The 22584-nt window shown below is 40.5% G+C and overlaps 1 protein-coding gene and 1 long non-coding RNA gene across 3 annotated transcripts in view; one reads left to right on the top strand and one right to left on the bottom strand.

Annotated features, from left to right (window-relative positions):
- FRMD3 (FERM domain containing 3) overlaps nucleotides 1–21427 on the top strand; it is a 130019-nt gene extending 108592 nt beyond the window's left edge. The window contains exons 11-15 of one of the 2 annotated variants that reach the window (XM_081213703.1): nucleotides 974–1048; nucleotides 2408–2476; nucleotides 3573–3694; nucleotides 5187–5330; nucleotides 17447–21427. In XM_081213703.1, the coding sequence (XP_081069829.1) occupies nucleotides 974–1048; nucleotides 2408–2476; nucleotides 3573–3694; nucleotides 5187–5330; nucleotides 17447–18045 (1009 nt within the window). In that variant the 3' untranslated portion in view covers nucleotides 18046–21427. The remainder of the gene's footprint in view (nucleotides 1–973; nucleotides 1049–2407; nucleotides 2477–3572; nucleotides 3695–5186; nucleotides 5331–17446) is intronic. The other variant, XM_081213704.1, reaches the window with a different exon arrangement.
- On the bottom strand, nucleotides 9766–11945 carry LOC308597919. Its single transcript, XR_014013286.1, has 2 exons — nucleotides 11609–11945; nucleotides 9766–10675 (listed from the first exon to the last, which is right to left on the bottom strand). It is a non-coding gene; the product is annotated as an uncharacterized lncRNA (long non-coding RNA).
- Nucleotides 21428–22584: the final 1157 nt, after the last annotated feature.

Genomic DNA, 22584 nt, shown 5'->3' with positions numbered 1-22584 from the left:
GCTGCTTTCCCCACCGCCAGCCTCCAAACCAGGTCGAGTTTGGAGGCTGCTACCCGCAAGCCTTTGGAGCCTGCAGCAACTCCCACTGGGCTCCCCAGGCTTGCGGACATCATACCTACATGGAATTACATATGTCCTGACTGTAAATGCATGTGTATCTTTGCAAGAAGTAACTGAGCAATGTACCTGAGCAAGAAGTCACTATTAACCACCAAGAGACAAGGCTGTTCTTTCTAAAGACCTTCCACTTAGGAAATGCATGTAATGACTCTGAAACTGGGATGTTTGAGTGCATGGAGTGGATTTGGTTGACAGAGGACTGAACCCAATTTTGAAAGGCAGAACAGGAATTGCACTGGAACTAGACTGTCTGCATGCTGGCTTTTATATACCCCTCCCTCTAATAATGGGGGGGGGCAGGGAGGTGGCAACTTGCATGTTTATAATGAAACATATTATTAAACATCATTCAAAGCACATGTACTCTGTAAAGGTTGCTTTGATTTTCTTACCTCTCTGGAAATTGAAACAACATACAGTGGTGCCCCGCAAGACGAATGCCTCGCAAGACGGAAAACTCGCTAGACGAAAGAGTTTTCCGTTTTGGAGGTGCTTCGCAAAACGAATTTCCTATGGGCTTGCTTTGCAAGACGAAAATGTCTTGCGAGTTCCTGCGGGTTTCCCCCCCCCTTTTCTAAGCCGCTAAGCCGCTTATCAGCTGATCCGATAAGCCGATAAGCTGCTAAAAGCCGCTAATAGCGCTAATCCGCTAATCCTTCAATGGGCTTGCTTCGCAAGACGAAAAAACCGCTAGACGAATAGAATCACAGAACGGATTCTTTTCGTCTTGCGAGGCACCACTGTAGCAAGGAGTTTGCAAGTGATAGTGCTAACATTTGTGTATTAATGCATCCCTTTCCCCCCATCTTCCTGGAAATGTAACTGCCTCTGCTTTGCTTTTCCTCCCCTGAAGGTATGCAAAATCAAGCCAAATCAAGACAGTGTCAAGCAGCAAAATATTTTTTAAAGGCAGCAGATTTCGATACAAGTAAGTGTTTTCTTATCCTTGTAGCAATGTCTGGGATGGGGCAATGGGAGCTGCCAGCGATATGATGGGAAACTTTCCATCTGTGATCTTCCTTACCTTAGTTAGGGTAAGTTACCCTAACTTACCTTACCTATGCTTTTGGGGCATTTACATTTTAGTTGCTTTATTCCTTTTTGTAAACTGCCTTAGGGAGATGATTGAAGGATGATATAAATATTGGAAGGGGGGAGTGAACTTGGAGACCAAGACTGTAATTCTACACACATTTACTTGGGAGTAAGTTCTGTTGGCGGGACGTGGGTGGCACTGTGGGTTAAACCACAGAGCCTAGGACTTGCCGATCAGAAGGTCGGCAGTTCGAATCCCTGTGACGGGGTGAGCTCCCGTTGTTCGGTCCCAGCTCCTGCCAACCTAGCAGTTTGAAAGCACGTCAAAGTGCAAGTACATAAATAGGTACCGCTCCGGCGGGAAGGTAAACGGCGCTTCCGTGCGCTGCTCTGGTTCGCCAGAAGCGGCTTAGTCATGCTGGCCACAGGACCTGGAAGCTGTACGCCGGCTCCCTCGGCCAATAAAGTGAGATGAGCACCGCAACCCCAGAGTCGGCCACGACTGGACCTAATGGTCAGGGGTCCCTTTACCCTTTACTTTAAGTTCTGCTGGACTCAGAGAGACTTGCTTCTGAGGAAACCAATTATTCATATGAAATGTTTGAGAAGATGAAGGCACATTGTGTTTAGTGGGCAAGGGCCATATTGGAACCAACCACAAATAAAACCTCTGCTGTAAATCAGAAATCAGTAAGCTGTGGTCTTCCAAATCTTCCTGGTCAGCAACTCCCTGAACCACTGGCCACTCTCACTGGGGGTGATCAAAGTGGGGAGTCCAACAGCATTTGGAAGGCTGAAGTTTCCATATTCTTCTTGTAAATAAAGCTGGGATTTTAGCTGCAATTATTTCAAATGAGTTGAATTAATTTTTAAATATAGATCACCATTATACAGTGGTACCTCTGGTTACGTACTTAATTCGTTCTGGAGGTCCGTTCTTAACCTGAAACTGTTCTTAACCTGAAGCACCACTTTAGCTAATGGGGCCTCCTGCTGCTGCCATGCCACCGGAGCACGATTTCTGTTCTCATCCTGAAGCAAAGTTCTTAACCCGAGGTACTATTTCTGGGTTAGCGGAGTCTATAACCTGAAACGTATGTAACCTGAGGCGCATTTAACCCGAGGTACCACTGTATAGGCTAATATCCTTTAAATATAGATATTGATTGGTTGAAGTATTCAGTTACCTTACTGCACATAACATCTCAGTCTTTCAAATAGCTCATATGTTAAACTTTGTGTTTTGTTATAGTGGGAAAGTTGCAAAAGAGGTTGTTGAAGCAAGTTCTAAAATTCGGAGGGAGCCACCGGAAGTGAACAGGTACTTTGTCATCTAAATTCCTCTAGCAAAAATGACTGTGAATGTCCAGAGAAGCCATTAGAGCTCTTGCTCTTGGCTGCCAAATTGGTCATCATCCTAGTACATGCCAGCATTGCCAATGTCAACTATACCTTCTAGACCAAAGAACTAAAGTAAAATTGACATGTATTCCCAAATGAAGAAGTCACACAGTGTATATTTGATGATGATGATGATGATGATGATGATAATTTATTATTTATACCCCACCCATGTGGCTGGGTTTCCCCAGCCACTCTGGGCGGCCTCCAACAGAATATTAAAATACAATAATCTATAAACATTAAAAGCTTCCCTAAACAGAGCTCCCTTCAGATGTCTGGTAGTTGTTTATTTCCTTGACATCTGATGGGAGGGCGTTCCACAGGGTGGGTGCCACTACCGAGAAGGCCCTCTGCTTGGTTCCCTGTAACTTGGCTTCTCGGAAGTTTGCTGACTCATTGGGTAGGAAGTTGCAAGGAAAGCAGAAAGCAACTATAAGGTTTCTTTTTCTGTTTTCTGGCCCATTCCTGCAAAGGAACCGCAACCTTGTAACTTGGAAGCCCAGCTTCTATTTCAGAAAATCCCAATGCTCCCCAAACAAGAAAATAATAATTGAGCAGAGCCACAATCACTGGCCACTATAAACACTGCATTGGCCAGAAGGTGGTGAACTGAATCTAGACATAAACCTCTTTACTGCCTGGGCTCAGAAGGTGTAAAAATAAGGTGAGCATAGTTGATCTCACTACAAACTATACAGTGAAGACTGGGCTCACCATTGAATCCCCCCCCCATTGCTATTTCCTTGCTTTTCATTATTTCACATTTTACATACCTCATTTTCCTGCTGACCAAATATCACACAATAATATTCTAGGGACTGTGTAAAATAAGGAAAGGTAGACCTTTACAAAATGCTCTTAAAGTGTTTCTGAACAAAGAAACGCTATGAAGAGAATAGACTGGCACCAGCTGGCCCTGCCATGCCTTTTGTTATATGCTTTGAAATATTGGGGTTTTATTTATTGTCAAGTGTTTATTGGTGAATAAGGTCTCATTTCCCGCTTCTTCTCAGAACCAACATTACTCAGAGTCGCAGTTCTCACTCTTTGAACAAACAGCTCATAATTAACATGGAGCCTTTGCAACCTCTCCTTCCAGCCTCAAATGATCAGGAAGATGTCCTCTCTGATGAAGGCAAGTCTGTTCCTGATGCAGCTTCTTGTTTGTTTGTTCTCTCTCTCTCTCTCTCTCTCTCTCTCTCTCTCTCTCACACACACACACACACACACACACACACACAGAGCAAACAAAGAATAGTCCAAACCAAGCAGATTTTGTGCATAGAATTCTAATTTAACTTTTGAGAGATGTACAGCAATACTGAACGATCCTTTTCATTTGGAGTAAGAGGAAACATCAGCACCACTTTAAAAATAAGTATTCTGTGTTTGAAAATGAAACATTTCAGCTATTTTTGCTTGTATTAGAGGCTGCTGCAGGCCTAACATGAAGAGTAGGAACTGGGACTCCTTCATTTGTATCATAATCTTGTGAAGCAGAACCCTCATTCTACAGATGCAGGACTTTGGTTGAGGGATTACAAATTGTCCAAGGCTTCCCATTGAGTCTCATGACTGAACTGGGATTTGAACCCAGAATCTGAGACTTTCATTGTCCAGTGAACGCATTGGCTTTTCTTGTTGAAAGCCTCATGGTGAGAGTGCAGTATAACCACATTTACTCATATGGGCACAGATAGCCTGGATTTTGTGTACTTTCAAGTGGATTCTGTTTAGAAACCTAATAGGCCCAGGTGGAATTGGGAAAGTCCATTAGAATATCAGGTGGCACAAGAGTGTCTTCCTTTTGTTGGAGGCTGTCTAGTTCTGAGTATGAGATGCTGGAAGCCACAAATGGGAAGAGTGCTCTTGTGTTGGGGTCCTGTCTGCTTCCATGGGCATATTGTTTGCTCCTGTGAAAACCAGATGCTGGCTAGATGTGCCACTGGCCTGATTCAGCAGGATCTTCTTAAGTTCTTTTGTCTGCAGTATCAAAGGAAAGGTACTATTAGGAAGAAAGAGTTAGGGCTATTTTAGTAAGCATGTGATAGAAACAGCAACAGGAGTTTGCAGAGTCTACTGAAGATGGTTGGGGAGGAAGGTTTGTATGTGAACTGCTACCAACTAAGCACCATCAGAGTGGAACTGTGCTGTTCAGTCTCTTTCTCACCAGCTTTAATGGGGAGCTGCAACATCTGAATTTATTTGTTTCACAGGGTGGTATAGGTGGTGATATTATTGTGCTAACTTCACAATTCTCCCATTATTTTGTTATACCTTGGCTGAAGTCTGACAACATCCCCTATTTCCAGCTTTCACGATGTGGATGTATGTGACTGAATTTCCCCATCTCCAGTCCTCCCTCCTTTCTCCCCGATCTTCTACCTTTGTCCCTACATGAAATGCACAGATTAATGAAAGCTCAGGTTTTCTTTTTAATGTGTTCCTTCAGAGCATGCAGCTGATATTATTCCTATCCTGAAAGCCTCCTTGGCTTTTTTCTTTTACTGGTTCCATAGACCTTCCTAAACTTTAAAAAGTCTTCCGCTTCTTTAGCTGGGTGGCTGAGAAGCTTCTCCGGCTGGGATCTTGCTCTCACTGCTGCTGCTCCTTTTATACCCTGGCAGGGGAAGACCCTGCCATCAGTCCTCACCTGGTCCAGCATGACCCCATCCCTGTGTTCCTCCCTGGAAGCCTGGCAGCTTGGGAATCTGGCTCCTTCTCCGTACCGCATGATCCTCCCTCCTGTGTTCGTGCCCCCAGGTGTCTCGGTGAGTGATGCTTTGGGGTGTCTTGGGCATTTGGTGGCTAGAGGAGGGCTGGCTAAATAACTACTGTATATATATATATTGCAGGTATATATATGCGTGTGACTACTGGGTTAAAAAATGCATTTGTTTGTGTGATAGATGAAGACTCAGGCAGACATAGTGTACACTGTCTTCCTCATTGAAACATGGTCACATTTCCGAGCACAATTCAAAGTGTTGGTGCTGACCTTTAAAGCCCTAAACGGCCTCAGTCCTGTACACCCGAAGGAGCGTCTCCACCCCCATCATTCTGCCCGGACGCTGAGGTCCAGCACCGAGGGCCTTCTGGCGGTTCTCTCACTGTGAGAAGCCAAGTTACAGGGAACCAGGCAGAGGGCCTTTTTGGTAGTGGCACCCGCCCTGTGGAACTCCCTCCCACCAGATGTCAAAGAGAAAAACAAGTACCAAACTTTTAGAAGACTTCTGAAGGCAGCCCTGTTCAGGGAAGCTTTGAATGTTTGATGCATTACGGTATTTTAATATTTTGTTGGAAGCCATCCAGAGTGGCTGGGGAAGCCCAGCCAGATGGGCGGGGTATAAATTATTATTATTATTAGGTGCTGTGGGTTAAACCACAGAGCCTAGGACTTGCTGATCAGAAGGTTGGCGGTTCGAATCCCCGCAATGGGGTGAGCTCCCGTTGCTCGGTCCCTGCTCCTGCCAAGCTAGCAGTTTGAAAGACGTCAAAATGCAAGTACATAAATAGGTACCACTCCGGCAGGAAGGTAAATGGCGTTTCTGTTCACTGCTCTGGTTTGCCAGAAGCGGCTTAGTCATGCTGGCCACATGACCCGGAAACTGTACGCCGGCTCCCTCGGCCGATAAAGCGAGATGAGCACCGCAACCCCAGAGTCGGCCACGACTGGACCTAATGGTCAGGGGTCCCTTTACCTTTACCTATTATTATTTAATGTATTTGGGGACTGAGTTTATGGATTACTCACAGTGGTTTTTCCAGAACCTTGAACCTTTCTCTGAAGATTGCTCCTTGGGTTTAAACACTGGTCATTTGGGGAATAAGAGTAGTACAGGATTTTCGACATACTGCATTCTGGCCTTGCTATCACGCTTATTCCAGTTTGGTCCAGAGGGGAGGGCTATAACTCAGTAGTAAAGCATCTGCCTTGTATGCAGAAGACCCCCAGGTTCATTCCCCAGCATCTCCTGTTAAGGCTGGGAGAGAAACCTGTCTGAAACCCTGAAGACCTGCTGCCAGTCATTGCTGAGCTGGCTGGACCAATGCTTTGACTCAGTCAGAGGCAACTTCCTATGTTCCTATATCAACTTCTGCAGACTGCCGTGAATAAATTGGCAGTACATTCTCCCTTAGTCATTAGATTCGTGAAGGGCTTGGTGCTTTTGAAATCTCTGTCCAAGAGGATTCTGTGAGTCATGAACTATTAATACAGTCCACATGAAGCTGCTGGAATCACCTTGGATCTCTGTGATCTCATGTTCCTTATAAAAGGTTGCTGTCCTGATGACAGGGACTTTGCTGCTGGTCCATAGTATAGATATGCAGTACCCCCACCCCTTCTCAGTTATATGGTGGGTTAGTCCCAGTCCTGCAACAGTAGGTGATAGTTACTGTATTTTTCGCTCTATAAGATGCACCAGACCACAAGACGCACCTAGTTTTTGGAGGAGGGAAACAAGAAAAAAAAAATCTGAATCTCAGAAGCCAGAACAGCAAGAGGGATCGCTGCGCAGTGAAAGCAGTGATCCCTCTTGCTGTTCTGGCTTCTGGGATAGCTGCGCAGCCTGCATTCGCTCCATAAGACGCACACACATTTCCCCTTACTTTTTAGAAGGGAAAAGGTGAGTCTTATAGAGCAAAAAATATGGTAATTGTACAGATGCCTTGGGATGCCTTTCAGCAATAGGAATAGCCTTTGCCTCTTTTAAAATGCAAAGATGTGCACTTCTAATTCTGGAGAGTGGGAGCAATGTGCGTATTTCAATGGACACCCCCCAACCATTAATACACATAAGGAAATGTTCTTGAAATAGTAGGCATTGCTGCAAGTTGGTGCTCGTGTAGCCTTGATGTAATGCAGTTGTTGTTAAGGATCTAGATGACATTCACAAAAATAGAGCTTGCATTATGGAGAACTCTATATGTATTCAGCATAGCTAGCACTTCCGCTGCAAAGAAGCCACATTTAACCAGCAAGATACTAAGGCAAGTCTTTCAATAGCTAAATGGAGCAGAAATGTTCCAAAGCAATATGCCTCTGAGTACCAGTTGCTGAAGGGAGCAAAATTATAGGTGTGTGCATGTGTGCGCATGCAGACACATGCATGTGCCAATAGCAGTGAATTTTCAAAAATAAGAATTTTCCAAAAAGAGAGAGAGAGAGAGAGAGAAAGTGGGAGAAATCATTAGCAAGCATTACCTAAAAACAGAGGGCCACATCTTCCAAAGAGACAGGCTAAAACAACAGATTTGTTGGCTGTTGTTTCTGAATGAGACCTAAGGTTATTTTAGCTCTGTGGCTTCAGCGAGGATTGTTTTCTGTATGTTTGGTGTCACTGAAGCAACCAGGCCTGAACACAGATGACGGCTGGAATTCAGTCACCAGAAATGTCTTTGACACCTGACCGCAGTAATGATTTTCAACACGAGGAGTGCATTTGTGAAGAGAAAGGATCTGTTTCCTGCTTGTAGACAGTTTGATTTAATGGCTATGAATGTGTGTGGCTGACTCAGTTGTATGAGTTCAGGCTATATGTTTCAGCACAAATTCTTCAGCCCTCCATATGTGGGTTTTTCCATGTAATATGATACGATTTATTTATTTATTTATTTTACGCAAGTGTATCTGTTGACCTTGAACATAATTCACCACCTTCATCAATCCATTTGCTCACCTCGGGAGGCTTGTCTATGAATTAGGGAACATGTTAATAACCTGGTGAGGCCCTTATGATTTTATGCATTATAAAAATAGTACCTCAGCACCACTTGTTGGCAGTTAGAAGCTTGCTTTTTATATCCTAGAAACTGCTCCAAGGGGTGTATTTTGCATCAGAGGATGACACAGGGATGCTGTGTCTGAAAATATGACACAACAGTCCAAGGCAGTTGTTCCTCTTCCCCAGAAAGAGACAGTTAATGGAGAATCCACTGAAATACTCGAGTGGGAAATGAAATCAACATAATTGCTCGTGTACACTCTGAAATTTGTTTGTGCTTTTATATATAAGGTTGCCTAGTAGAAACAGAGGTTCCAATGGAACATGGTATGCATAGTAAACAAAATTGCCATTTGTGGAAATCAACATGTATTTTGCTGACTTGCAAAAATGGCATTGGTTCTGTCTGATGCATTGTGGACAGCATGATAATTTTGAGTCAAACGTTAACCACCTCTCCTCATTCTACATCTAACCTGACCCTTATTAACTTTTCCTTTGAGATAGAATCATTCATAAGAACATAGGAAGCTGCCACATTCCAAGCTGACATTGTCCTATTAAACTATTTGGGAGTGGCTCTCTAGGTTTTATCTCTAGTCTCTCCAGGAGATTCTGGTGATTACACCCGAGACTTTCTGCATGAAGCTAGAGATGGGCAAGATTTTCATTTTTAGAACCTTAAGTTTGGCTCTTCACATTTCCATGTAAGACTGCAATTTCTTTTAAAGTCCTTGTGAAAACACTTCAGCAAATTCCTCCTAATACACACATTTTTTCAAAGCATTCTGCCTGCTCTGCATTTTTTTACCTGGCAATATCTCCTAATGTAACAAATTTTAAATATTACTAATATATGCATTTTTATCTACTGCTTACCCTAGTACATGCATTTTTGCACGCTGGAAATCCACACTGCAAAATTCAAAAAAGTGTGAATCTTGAAGGATGGCTGCATTTCGGTTTGCATATTGTTTTGGAAAGTGTAAATTAGGTAGGTTCAAATTCCTCCCCCATCCCTACGCACAACACCTGTATCCGACCATGGTGCTGTAATCCTCTCCAGGAAACTCATTCTGTTCTTTTTGCACTCGTAGTTGCATTTCCCCTAAACTCTCAATGACTCCGCATAACAACTGACAGATGGGACACAAAGATGGCCCCAGATTCTGCTGTATTTTACCCCGGCCAGATTTTTGCCTTCAGCTATTCAAGAAGCATCAACTCTTCAGAGTGTGCTTTCTTCCTAATGTCTTATCTTTTGCCAAACGTTCTTTATTTATTATTTTATTATTTGCTTATATGTTCCACTTTTCTTCATGGAAACTTAAGGTGGCACACATGGTTTTCCCTCATCCTCACAACCAGGGGTGCCAACTTGAATAAAATATTAGGGGGGGCAGGTAAGCCCTTCCCCCATAATCAATCACATGAAGCGGTGCACACACAGTATTTGAATGGCAAGGCCCATCAACTTGGGGGCGGGGGCTCAAATATTTTATTGGGTGGGTCGAAGACCCCTTGCCCATAGAGATTTGGAGCCCAGGGTTCTTAATTACACAGGGAACATCCAGGATTACCAGAGGTCCTCACTTCAGAACCTCGCCCTCCAACTTGCACAGTTTGGAATTTGGTGTGCTTGTCACTCCTTGTGTGTTAGTTTCACATATAGAGTGTCACGTGCTGAAGAGATGTCCATATCAGTAAACAGTGTTTCCATGTGCTCTTGCACTCGTCATGGTGTCCCGTTGCGCCAGAAGCAGCTTAGTCCTGCTGGCCCCATGATCCAGAAAGCTGTCTGTGGACAAGCACATTGTCAAGTTTGACTGGATTTAACCATCCACAGGTCCTTTACGTTTACTTTACTTTTACATATCCAACCCCTTTGTGGTCAATAGTTTGGCCTGACAACAAGAACTAGATCAGAATTTCTGTCTGTTGCAGATTAGTTCTTTCTCTACAATGCCAAATGGGTTTGCTCTAGGAAATGTAGCGGATGTTGCAGCCATGTCCCGGGTGCTTTGCTATCACTCTTCGCTTTGCACAGGTCATTTCTTTCTGCACAATATAATAAACTTCGGATGCCAGCCTTTTCTTTAGCAGTTGCTAGTAAACCGTCAACACTGCACACCCCACTCTAAACCCTTAAATATGGTTACTGTGCTGAAAATCACGACAATGGAAAACCTGCAAATATTCAAGTCACAATTGTTTCTCTGACATTTTAGTGATTAAGTGCAACCTTTTAATTTCTTCGTTCATTATACCTTACCACTAGACGCTTGAAGTAACAATTAAAGAGAAGGAAGAGCCTGCTGCTTAGTTAGAATGCATGAGAGGTCAATACAATTTGCTTTTACTTAAGTATGAGAGTTGTGAACTTCTACTGCCTGTTTTTTTTAGTTTTTTTTAAAGATATTTATTAAAGATTTTAAAGAATTCAAACAATACAACATATTTGAATCAAAAGAAAGAAAAAGGCAAAAAAGAAACATAGAAAACATAGAAAAATACAGATAAAAAATGCATAGAAAAACATAAAAAAGAAAATACTTCATTTTCATAGGTATCGCTTTCATAGCCCTCTTTCGTGACTCCCTCACGTCTCGCTTTTCTGTTTCCCTGGTTACAAAATCATATTCCGCAATACTTCACCTTCTTTTAAAAATTATTTTAAATTATATACTTCAACAATTATGTCTCCAATTTTACCTCTTATCAAAAATTTAAATATTTACACTTGACATAATATTATTCAAATTTCATCTTTGTTCTTATAGTTCAATTATTTTCATAGTCCCTTCCACTAGTTTACTAATGCCATATTATTTTTGTATCTTGCATCATTTTAACATTCATAAAGTTTACAATGCTTTTGTAAACTTTTAAACTTTTTCCAATCTTCTTCCACTGTCTCTTCTCCCAGATCTTGGATTCTGCCAGTCATTTCTGCCAATTCCATGTAGTCTATCAGTTGCATCTGCCATTCTTCCAGAGTGGGCAAATCTTCTGTCTTCCAATGCTTTGCGATGAGTATTCTTGCTGCTGTCGTCGCATACATAAAGAGAGTTCGATCCTTCTTTAACACCCTTTGGCCGACAATGCCCAAAAGGAAGGCCTCTGGTTTCTTAGGGAAGGTATATTTGAATACCTTTTTTAGCTCATTATAGATCATTTCCCAGAAAGCCTTGACCCTTGGGCAAGTCCACCAAAGGTGAAAGAATGTTCCTTCAGTCTCCTTACATTTCCAACATTTATTGTCTGGCAAATGGTATATTTTTGCAAGCTTGACTGGGGTCATGTACCACCAGAACTTCTACTGCCTGTTGATCCGCTACTCTGCATGATTGTGCAGTAAACTAGTTTAAAGGCTTTAGCCCGGTATGTGTGGTGCAGCTGTTTACTAGCAACTGCTAAGGAAATGGTTGGTATTTGAAGTTAATTGTATTGTGTATTATAAGACAGTTGGAAAGCTCTAAAAATAGCCTTCTACTCTGTTCTCTGGTGGGCTATTTCTATTGGCTGTGTTCGAAGCCTGTTATTTGATTCATTCAGCAGGACTCTCCCAGGCTGAACGCAGTGGAAACTTAGCAAAGGTCACAGCCAGTATGGGTGACTAGTTCATAAGGCTGCCACAGAAAATAACAGCAATTATTCAATATGGTGAAATGCCTAGTCAAAATCCAGACCAGGAGAAGTATTCATTTGCGAATGGTTAACCATTGTAGCAAAGATGTGTGCATTCGCCTGCTGAGACATGGGTCTCGGATCACAGCTACAAGTGCTGGTAAGTTGAATTGCAATTTTGCTTAGTTGTTTTATGGACAGAAAGGTCTGCTTTCAGTTTGTCATACTAATAAAGGTCCACATTTTGTGTGCAGTAAGCTATAGTATTAATATCTGAACTGTCACCCCCTCCCCCCCAAAAAAACCCTGACACAGAATAGGATAGAAGAAGTAGAGGGTGGGGAAGGGTGATATAAAAGTCATACTCAGAGTAGACACATTGAAATCAATTGACTTAAAATATCACGCAAAAGATTCAGAAGTAATCGCTTCTCAGTGAGGCGATTCAGGAGTAAATGAAATCATCATTCCATCCAACTACTTGAGTTGACAAAGAAAATTAAACTATTGGTATAAAGTTTTTTTTTAAAGTTATTTCTGAAATTTACATACAGAACTATGAATCTAAGAAACTGAATTCAACAAACTATGAACTATAGATGGTTCACTCCCATGGCATTTAATGTTTAGCCTTGGAATTCCATGCAACCAAGCACAAAGAGCTACAAACTTTAATTTTGTGCTGAAAACAAAACTCTCCCAGAAAGCATTAATTAATACTAACTTTTCTTAAAACTGCATGACATTGAGAAGACAGTTTTGAGTTGAGAAATAGCAAAAAGATTTTCAAAAACATTACAGTCTATGTGTGGAAAAAATACAGCACTCTGTGATGAAGTCTAGGATGTTTTATTCTCTATGGAATAATATTAAAATCACTGTGATGTTTTACTTTTTTGGGGGGGGGAGAGCTCATGATCTTCATGATCTTAGTCAAAATTCAGATTTTGTCAAATGTAGTTCATCAAAGCTAAGAGATATTTCAAAAAGAATTAATTAATTAATAGTAATATGTTTTTATTTAAAAAACAACAACCCAACCCAACAAATTTGCAGGTCAAATTAAAGCACTGGTGCTGTTTCTTGTCATTATATAACAGAGCAATCCAGCCTCCTTTGCAGCAGGCTAGGCTTGTTGATTGGTTGGAGGTGTTCCTCCAGTTCTTCTGGATCATTCCCCTATATCACTGACAGAGTGGCACTTCCCCTTTGGCCCATGAAACGTGCAGGCAGGAGTGCCGTCAGTGAGATGCCCACTAGAGATTTATCACCAGAAGATCTTGAAACAGGGCATTTTGAAGGTGGGGAGGAGCTAAACTAGTCTCACGGCCATCACATGACAGCATTAAGCCTAGTCTGGATCCGATTGCTGTACCAGCTCTAGACTGTCTTAGCAGTCTTACTGCCCTCGCCATCTGCCTCTGCTTCCATGAGTAGCAGGGCACCAGCCTATAAACCCAGGCAGGGGAGGTTTGAATTGCAGCCTAAAATATCAGGGTTGTCAATATTGTTTATTGTGAACTAAATAAAATCCACCTGTTTCTTCTTAAGACGGAATCCAGATTAGTTTACAGTAACACAGAACCATATTACAACAATAAAAGCATATTTTAAATGCAGCAGCACTCCAAGTGAAGGAAGCAACATCTGATCAAAGTGGGAGGGGAATAATAATAATAATAATAATAATAATAATAATAATAATAATAATAATAATAATATCAAAAGAGAAGGCAAAACCCAGCAATCCTCGCCTCTCTCTAAAGGCTACAATATAAGCAGAGCTCTTAACAGTGCCTAAACGTATTCAGTGCTGAAGCTCTGAAGGCCAATTTAGGGAGGGCAATTCAGTTTGGGTCCCAGAACTCCTGCTCCTTTTAGAGCAGGCATGGCCAAACTTGGCGCCCGCCAGCTGTTTTGGGACTACAACTCCCCCCATCCTTAGCTAACAGGACCAGTGGTCAGGGATGATGGGAATTGTAGTCCCAAAATAGCTGGAGGGCTGAGTTTGGCCATGCCTGTTTTAGAAATCCAGAGCAGAGCATCAGGTGCTGAGAGAAGATCCCAGGCAGAAAGGACTCAATGAGTGGAAGTTGGGCAGAGCTGCTCTGATGGGAAGATGTCTGGGGTGTCAGATGGAGCTAGCCTCTTCTTCAATGTCTATTGCTGTTGACTAAAAGTCACACAGGTATTTCCAGTATCTGATATCTGGCCCCATCAAAGCATATACAGTTACTGGGGTTGCATGAGTCAGGCAAGCACACATGGCACCCTATCGCAGCTGTCAGTATCTCTTTAGAAAAGATCTCTAGCTAAGGTCCCATTCACATATACTGCCAGCAGCAAATTGCTTCCCATTCACACCTTAGATAAGGTCATTGTAGCAAAGATGGAGAATTCTGATGCTACACTACTGCTGGTTGCTGATGGAGAACGTTGCCCATAAGGAGGTGGACTATCATGGATGCTAAGTCTGGATTCAATTGATAGGAAATGTTGTTTGGATAAGCACGATTCTGCTAATTCATCTACGGAAAAGCAGTGTTGGTGGTAGAATGCACTTCATGGTGGTTATTAATACTTCATCAACTATGTCACTATGCAGGGAACTAAGAATTGCTGGTTCGCTGCCCAGCACCTGCATGAAACAGCTGGGAATGCATATATGCCTTTATCAGACACAGAAAAGATTGAAATCTCAAGATGAAAGCCAAATGAAACTGTTGCTGCACAAAGTACCAGTGTGACTACAGAAAATGTTTTAGACTATGAGAAGATGTAATGATAGTAGGAGAATTTACATCTAGGTCAGCAGCCATTCTGAGATAATTTATAAGTTCAGTTTCACATGTGCCATTTAAATGATTGATGAATCTGTGGTGTGTGTAAGACAGAAATGCAATTTTCAATGACTCTGCACAATATTTTAATTTATGGTATTGCAGGTAGAAAAATGCATGTATGGTTCCACTTCAATCTTCCTACTGCAGTTTTACCTTTGAACAGATGCATTCTACCTGAAATGCTTTATTAGTTCTCTGCTTCTTTCTCCATATGGAACTGTATACTTTTGGGGAAAGCTGTGGCTCTGTAAATTTGACACGTCATTGGAAAGCATCATGCTTTAAATACATCAGTTATTTCCTTCACTCTCCCTTGCTCTGGTCTCCTGAAACCGATGTGGTTGGAAAAAATTATTATCATTTTCAGCAGTGTGTTTATGCCCTTGAAATGAACATGTGGGCCTATATATTCACACCGACATATTTCTATCCTTTTGGGGGAAAAGGCTGATGAGGCTTACTTTGGAGTTTGTCAGTTTCATCCACAGGCCAGAGAAGAACATGAATGAAATTGACAATTGTCTCCACCCCAGAGACTAGAGTGGAAGGACAGTGAGGGAAATGGCAAGGAGGAGAGTGGGCAGGTAGTATAGAAAGGGTGGTACACACTGAACCAGTTTGCACATAACACTAAACCAAGCTATGATTTAGCATGAATCGTGTGGTCATGTTGCAATGTGTTTGGCGCTGTGCTTTAAGCCATGGTTTGGCATAGTTCACTCACGGAACCCTGGCTTGTGGTTTATCTCAATCCAGACAAACCATGAGCTGTAACCAAAGTTTCATGATTTGTTCTGGTTACAGGGTAATACGTAAGACAAGAGTGAGAGGGCTTTCTCTTCTTACAGCTGAAGAAAGTGTAGAAACAGTTGAAAAGCATAGCTTTTGTACATTGGGAAAACATTCTCAAGTGACCATTAAGTACTTGAAAATGAATGCGTGATTTTGACTTAGGAGCTGCAACATCTCACATAAAGTTTATTTGTTTCACTATCTATTCTCCTCTTTCGCCATCTAAATAGCTGCGTTTGTATAAGTGGCATTCTGAGCCTAACAAAACAGAAAATAATTATTGCCCCCACATTGTGCTGTGCATACTCAGATAACTGATTTGGAAGAACAATAATTCATCATGTTTACGCGGGGGCACATTAGTAACCTTAATCTTATGTTAATCATTCAGGAATGGTAACTGATGATAGGATCTAGGAATTCTGCCAAATTTGTGCACAACATAGTTGGTCATGCAGTTGCTTCACTTCAGTTCCATCTGAAAAAAATCCTGTTCTCCGCAGTTGGAGTCTAAATACTTCTTTTGCAGAAGCTGAGATTGAGACAGTGTTTCTGAAGTGAATGAACGTAGACAATACAAGCTGAGATTTTTAATTGCTTTGGGTGTGTTTTCTATTAGTGCTTATCTGAGTTTAATGTTTCTCTTACATAATTAATTCAAATGAAGCAGTGCTGCGAAGTTTGATACCAAAAACAGAGCTTTCAATGAATTTTGATTTCTTGAACTTTGCCTTTGAGCTTTCTTCTTCTTTTCTACTCTAACCTAATGTGCAAGAGGGCGTGATGTGGGTGGGAAGGTATATGGGATGAGTACCGTTTTCATGGTACTAATGAAAATAGCTAAGACATGATACAGACATAATGGTGAAGGGGGAAATGTAAAAGCCAAAGTGAAAAATAACCAAAAGATGTTGGTATCAAATAGTTCTATAAAGATTTATTTAAATTCACAATTACTGAAATATTTACAAAATTATAAACAAATAATTTGCCCTAAAACTCTTACAGCAGAGGTATATTGCTGCATTTTAAACATATTGCTAGCAGGATTACATATCACACTGAAAAGTAAGCATTGTGGATTAAAACTCAGATTGGCAGACACATTTCAATTTATTGGTCTTCTTCGGTGGCCAAATACAGAAAACAGTGTTTGCTCCTTCAAAGTTCAGTCAGAGTTCAGGTTTGCATTCATTCATACATGTTTTCTTTAAGAAAAATATATGTCATATTTTGATTCATCTTTTTTCATGTTTAAGGTACTCCCCTAACAATAGTCTTATAATAATCTTATAAGAGGGAAGAAGTTTTTTAATAGCCTTTTTATCAGATCCCTTACTCATAGAACTCTTTTCAGTCAGGTTTGAAGTTAAAAGACAGCAGTACAACCTTAATGTTTTATTGCACACAACACTGTATTATGTAGTATCTTGTCACATGGAACAGTGATTTATTATTCTATCCTGAGAAACAGTATCATAAAGCTGGGAGAATATCTGCTTTTATATGTATATATTGTAACCAACAGATGCTAAACTAATGCTGCATATTATCACACATTTTTCAGCAGATACATGTTTAATGTATCTGACAATACAAAAAACCGCTTCATTTCAAAGCTATGGTTGCTGCAAACTGTGCAATAACTTAGCATTACCTTCAAAATTTGCAAAATATAGATTTGCATTTTTATTTTTTTAATATTCTAATATATGCATATCACAATAGATTGAGTTGAAAAGTTAAGAAGTTCCATTCATGTCAGTTTGAATTTTGAGTTCAGTAATTTTTCATTTTATGAACACTTGTTTCTGGAACCTTTCTTGTACTATTTTGTTAACATCTCTTTGAAATGTTTCATTGAGAGCTTAAATACTCTATTTCAAATCTATTTTATAGGGATCCAGCTGCCCAAAGAAGATGATGTATCAATACCTATGATATCTAACTCTCCTGCTAAGGAGGCAGATGATAGTTCAGATCTTTCTATCGAGGAAGATGAGAAAATCAAGGAAGAGCCTTTAACAATATCAGAATTGATGTACAATCCAAGCAGCAGCTTGCTTCCCACTCCTGTTAATGATGAGGAGATTGATCTGCTTTTTCAAACCTCCCCAAGGGCAGATCACGAAAAAGAAGATACGGATTCATTTGAGGAACTGGAGGCAGATGAAAATGCCTTTTTGGTTGCAGAAGAGGAGGAGCTGAAAGAAGCCAGGAAAGCACTTAGGTGGAGCTATAACTTTTTGATGGGCAACATGAAGATAAATGCTGTCCTGAAGAGTTTTTCCAGACTTCTTCTTGTTGGGCTTGGAATAATGCTGGTTGTTTTCCCTCTTCTACTTGTGCTCTTGGAATCAGATCTCGATATCTCCTTCCTCCATGAAATCCGCCAGACTCCAGAGTTTCGGCAGTTTCACATTGAATATTACTGTCCTCTTAGGCAGTGGGTGGCCTGCAAAGTAGACTTTGTTAGCCATTTGCTTGGCAGCTCCTAAACATTAAGAATATGCGACATGACTAAGGGCTATATTCAAAACTAGTGAATTTCAGTCAGTGCTAGGTGCTCATAAACATATTTAAGGCCATCAGCAAGTAGTTCTTCATTTTTAATCCATAATGGACCTATGAAGTTCTTAAGTTTCCTTTTCATAATTGAATTATTGATTTAGCTACATGGTGGCCTTTCAGTAACCAAAAAGCAGTTATTTTTTTCTTGCTTGCTTGTTTTTATCAATGACTGAATAGAACAGAAGTTTATCATCTCTACCATTACAAGCCATGATGTACCGGTACTAAATTTAATTAGCGACAAAAAGAGGGTGATGCGTTTGAATATACTCCTTAGTGAAACAATCTCCACTAACCAATGCCTATACAAGCAATGTTGATTGCTGAGGTTTTCTTTCTTGGTTTGAATTTTCATTAAAAAAATAATAATATTTTTATGTGTTTACAAAATTTTGGTAAGTTTTTAGCAAAGTCAACTTCTGAAGATATTTAAGTGTACAGATTACTAAAATAAATGCACAAAGGCATGTCTTGGTTTTTAAAAATGTTTTAGCAAAGTTTTTTTAAAAGATTGAAGAATGGGGTTCTCAGGCATCTGCACAAGATGGTGAGTAGATGAGGGGGAAAGTAGGCAGGGTCTGCTAGATAGAGTTGAAATGACAACACCATGTTTCTAAGGTCCAAACTACACATTGCAAAGCAAACATGGAATTACCTTATCAATGGTGATGTAGGGGTTTCTTGCAGGGTTGAATCAACTGGCAAGAACGAAGTGCTTAAGCCTTCTTGTGTCCAACTGTCCTCTCTTTTACCATGGTCATTTTCCTATGCTCTCCCACCTTGGTAGGCTCCAGGACTTGGAGATGCCCAGCTGTATGGGAAAACAGCCTAGAGGGAAAATATGCAGGAAAGAATCTTTAATTAAGCTCTTCTTTCTGTTCACTGATCCTGCCCAGCAAATCTCTATCACCCCTGCAACCATGTCAACTGCCAAATATATTGGCTTTCCAAATGCATGACATATAATGTGTAGTTCTGTCCTGGCAGTTCTAAAGCTGAAGAGAGGTGAGTACTTTTCATTAAGATGACAGTTCAGCTATTCCTGTGGTTCACCACTTGACTCAATGGTAATGAAAGGTCTTTGCAGGGCAGTGGAAGTACAGTTCTGTAAGAGGTTTTGGGATTAACTGTAGATTGTTGTACATAACATAGAAACATGCAGATATAAAAAACAAAAAGTCTAGGTAGGCCTACTTAAATATATAGAACTTAAAAATACACTGGTCTCTGAAAACAGAGACAGACTTTATGAAATGCATCCTACCCCCTGAATCCCAAGCATCTAAAGATGATTTTCTTAGTTCTTGATTCCTTTTATTACTGTTTCATCATGATGTATCCCAGAGTTTCTTAGTTCTTGATTCCACTCATTACTGTTTCATCATGATAAATCCTGAGTCACCGTTTTATGTTATTATTTCTTGTGCATGCTAACTCTCTTACCTAATATAAGTGACAATGGATGCACATAGTTCTCTCATAAATGTGTCCCTATGACAGTGGTGTGTGGTTATTTTTGTTGTCTTTGATGTGCTGGAGGTTTTGTGCCTGTGTAGCTCCAAGTACTTCTAAGAGGCTATAAATGCATAAAACCTCACGTGTGTAGAAAAGATCAGTAAGTCCCAGTGCCCGCCAAACTTTGGAAAAAACAAAACAAAAATATTTTGTGTTCTCCAGTTTGGATTTCCTGACACAGGATTATTCTCCCCTAGTATCTAACTGTATCAACTGCAGGACTCTTGAAGCCAATAGACTGATTTTCTGCCAGTATGAAAAACACAACATTAGTTCCATTATTGCTGTAAGAATTGCTGCCATTTATGATTTATATGGAATTTATCAGTGTATAAAGTACTCAATTTTTTTTAAAAAAACCATTTCCCCTCACAACAACCTATTGTGGTAAGGTTATAATGTTGTTGTGTATCATTTAACCAGTTGAGCCTTCATAGTGTTTCATCCATGACGAGTGTGAATCATGTTTAACATGTGAAAGCAGCACAATCAAAGTCACAACTGAACGTGATTAAGCCCTTCTTATTCATCTGCAACCCATAGGTGCTCAACTGCACATCAGATTGTGTCTGTAATTTGCCCAATGAAGGCTTAACAATTCTTTCCTGGGGAAACATCAGGCACTCTGGTGAAGCTTCATGTATATTCTCTAGTCTAGCTCTAGGAGGTAAAACTGCAATTTGTTTCCTCTTTTTGAGCAGTTGGCTACTTCAGAATTTTTTTGGGGGGGCAATTTACATTTGCTTGCCCCCTATCCCTTTAAAAGGTACCAGATATCTTTTTAAAATAAACTTTTCTCAACAGTAACTATCTGCTGCTCTCTGCCTCTCTTAAACCGTCAGTTCCCTTGCAAACAGTTGCTGATCAATAGTTTTTAGTGCATATTTAATTCTTTAACAACTCCTAGCTGAAACATAAACTCTTTCTAGTGAAACATAAATCCACTTAGGACACATCTGCCTTTGGTACCCAAAACAAAGATAACAGACACCTGCATTTTAGGCACTATGATGATGATAGAATTAGGCAATACAGACTTTGCATATAGTGTACTAAAATAAAACCAAGTTCTATTCTGAGTCCTACAGATATATAAATTTACTGAGCCCCTTAATTATAATCACTTAGGTTCCTGGCTTCTAAAATGTAGTCTTGTTGATGTCATAGAGCGCCAGGAACATTAGAAACATTTGTTTGTATGATTTGATTAGGGAAGGGTTGGGTTGCATGAGGAACAGATTACCTCAGAGAATGGACTGTGCAATAAAGGTACATGTAGGGTTAGATGCAAGTGCATGTACATGAAAGTCTAGATGGATATACACATTCTTGATCCTGTAGAGCTTTCCCAAGGTGAATTCTACGGAATTATGGACAAACCTTTTCTACATAACAGAGAGAACTGAGAAGCTGGGAGAGTGTGTGTATAAAATCAACAACATGTACTGCATAGACTGAAGCAAAGTCTTGTCTCCCGTACTGGAAATGTCTGGCATATGAAGAGTCCATAGGTACAGTATTGTGTATTTCTGTCTGTGCTTGGAATATATTGTAAAATGTTATGTACTTGAAATCTATTTTGTGATTTGTCTAATATTTATAAACACAACTCTGGGAAGAATTAAATAGGGTTTATTTCGTTAAATGCAAACACACACAAAAATCTAGGGGGAAATGTACCTGTAAACTTGGGCCTTATCTTTGTAAAGTTCACATTTCTATGTCAACATCTTGATTGTTTTATATGTTACTATAATGACAGGACTCCCTAATAAAAGTATGTTGAAAAAGCCATTCTTCAATGTTATGCTCCTTATTGTGCAATAAAGTTCTTTGCAGAAGGAGAGTCGCTGTGTTATTATGGTTTGCATCATAATCATCACATTTAGAGGGGAAAACACATTAATGGCACAGTCCTCAGACTTGATATGCTAGCTTGGGGCATAGGATTAGGTGTGCTGACAGTTGTAACAGCCCATGTAATGATGTCACTACTAGAAGATACAACAACAGTATTTAGAGTGAGACCGTAATAAATCTACACCTAAATGAAGTGTAGGTGAGGTTACAGGGAACCAGACATAGGGCCTTCTTGGTAGTGGCGCCCACCCTGTGGAACACCCTCCCTTCAGATGTGAAGGAAATAAGCAGTTATCCTATCTTTAAAAGACATCTGAAGGCAGTCCTGTTTAGGGAAGTTTTTAACATTTGATTGGGAGCCGCCCTGAGTGGCTGGGGAGACTCAGCCAGATGGGTGGGGTATAATAATAATAATAATAATAATAAATAATAATAATAATAATAATAATTAATAAATGAAATTAAACTCACACCATATTCTTCACGGCAATTATGTTTACTATATTTCAGAAACGGCCACCCAACTTCTTCGAATCATTCCATCTGCGCTTTCCAGGTAGAATGATTCCCCCTCTCCTCCCCCTGTGTTCCTTTGGGGGTTCCTCTGACACACACTCCTAGCCAAATTGGGGAGCTGTGAGGGGCTCATGGGGGGAGCAGAGGAAGAAAAACTCAATTGCGCAAATGGAAATCCTTGCACAGAGCTTCTGATGATGGGGCTGGCCCTATGTATGGCATGCAAGAGGAACTCGCTTTAGTACCTTCTTTATTTATAACTAATAGAAAGTGGACAGCATTGCTTGGGAATTCTAACAAGAAAGAAAATCAGTGCAATTTTGAAACCAGTGGTTAAAATCTGTGCAACTCTGAAAGGTTCAGTCCATCATCTTGATGCAAAATGGCGTCCAAAGACAAAAACCTGCTCCTTGATCTCAGGAACTATCATGCAAAACTTGCTTGATAGCTTAAGAGGTGAGAAAATCCACTGGAAACAGGCAAAGAAACAACACTTTCCAAAATATATAGTAGATACCTATTTATATTTATTACATCCAGACTTTCTTCTAAATAGCAGGCATAGGTCCCCATCC

The sequence above is a fragment of the Podarcis bocagei genome (genome assembly GCF_964188305.1).
Source record: "Podarcis bocagei genome assembly, chromosome: 11".
Lineage (NCBI taxonomy): Eukaryota > Metazoa > Chordata > Lepidosauria > Squamata > Lacertidae > Podarcis > Podarcis bocagei.
This window is presented reverse-complemented; position numbering and strand designations above follow the sequence as displayed.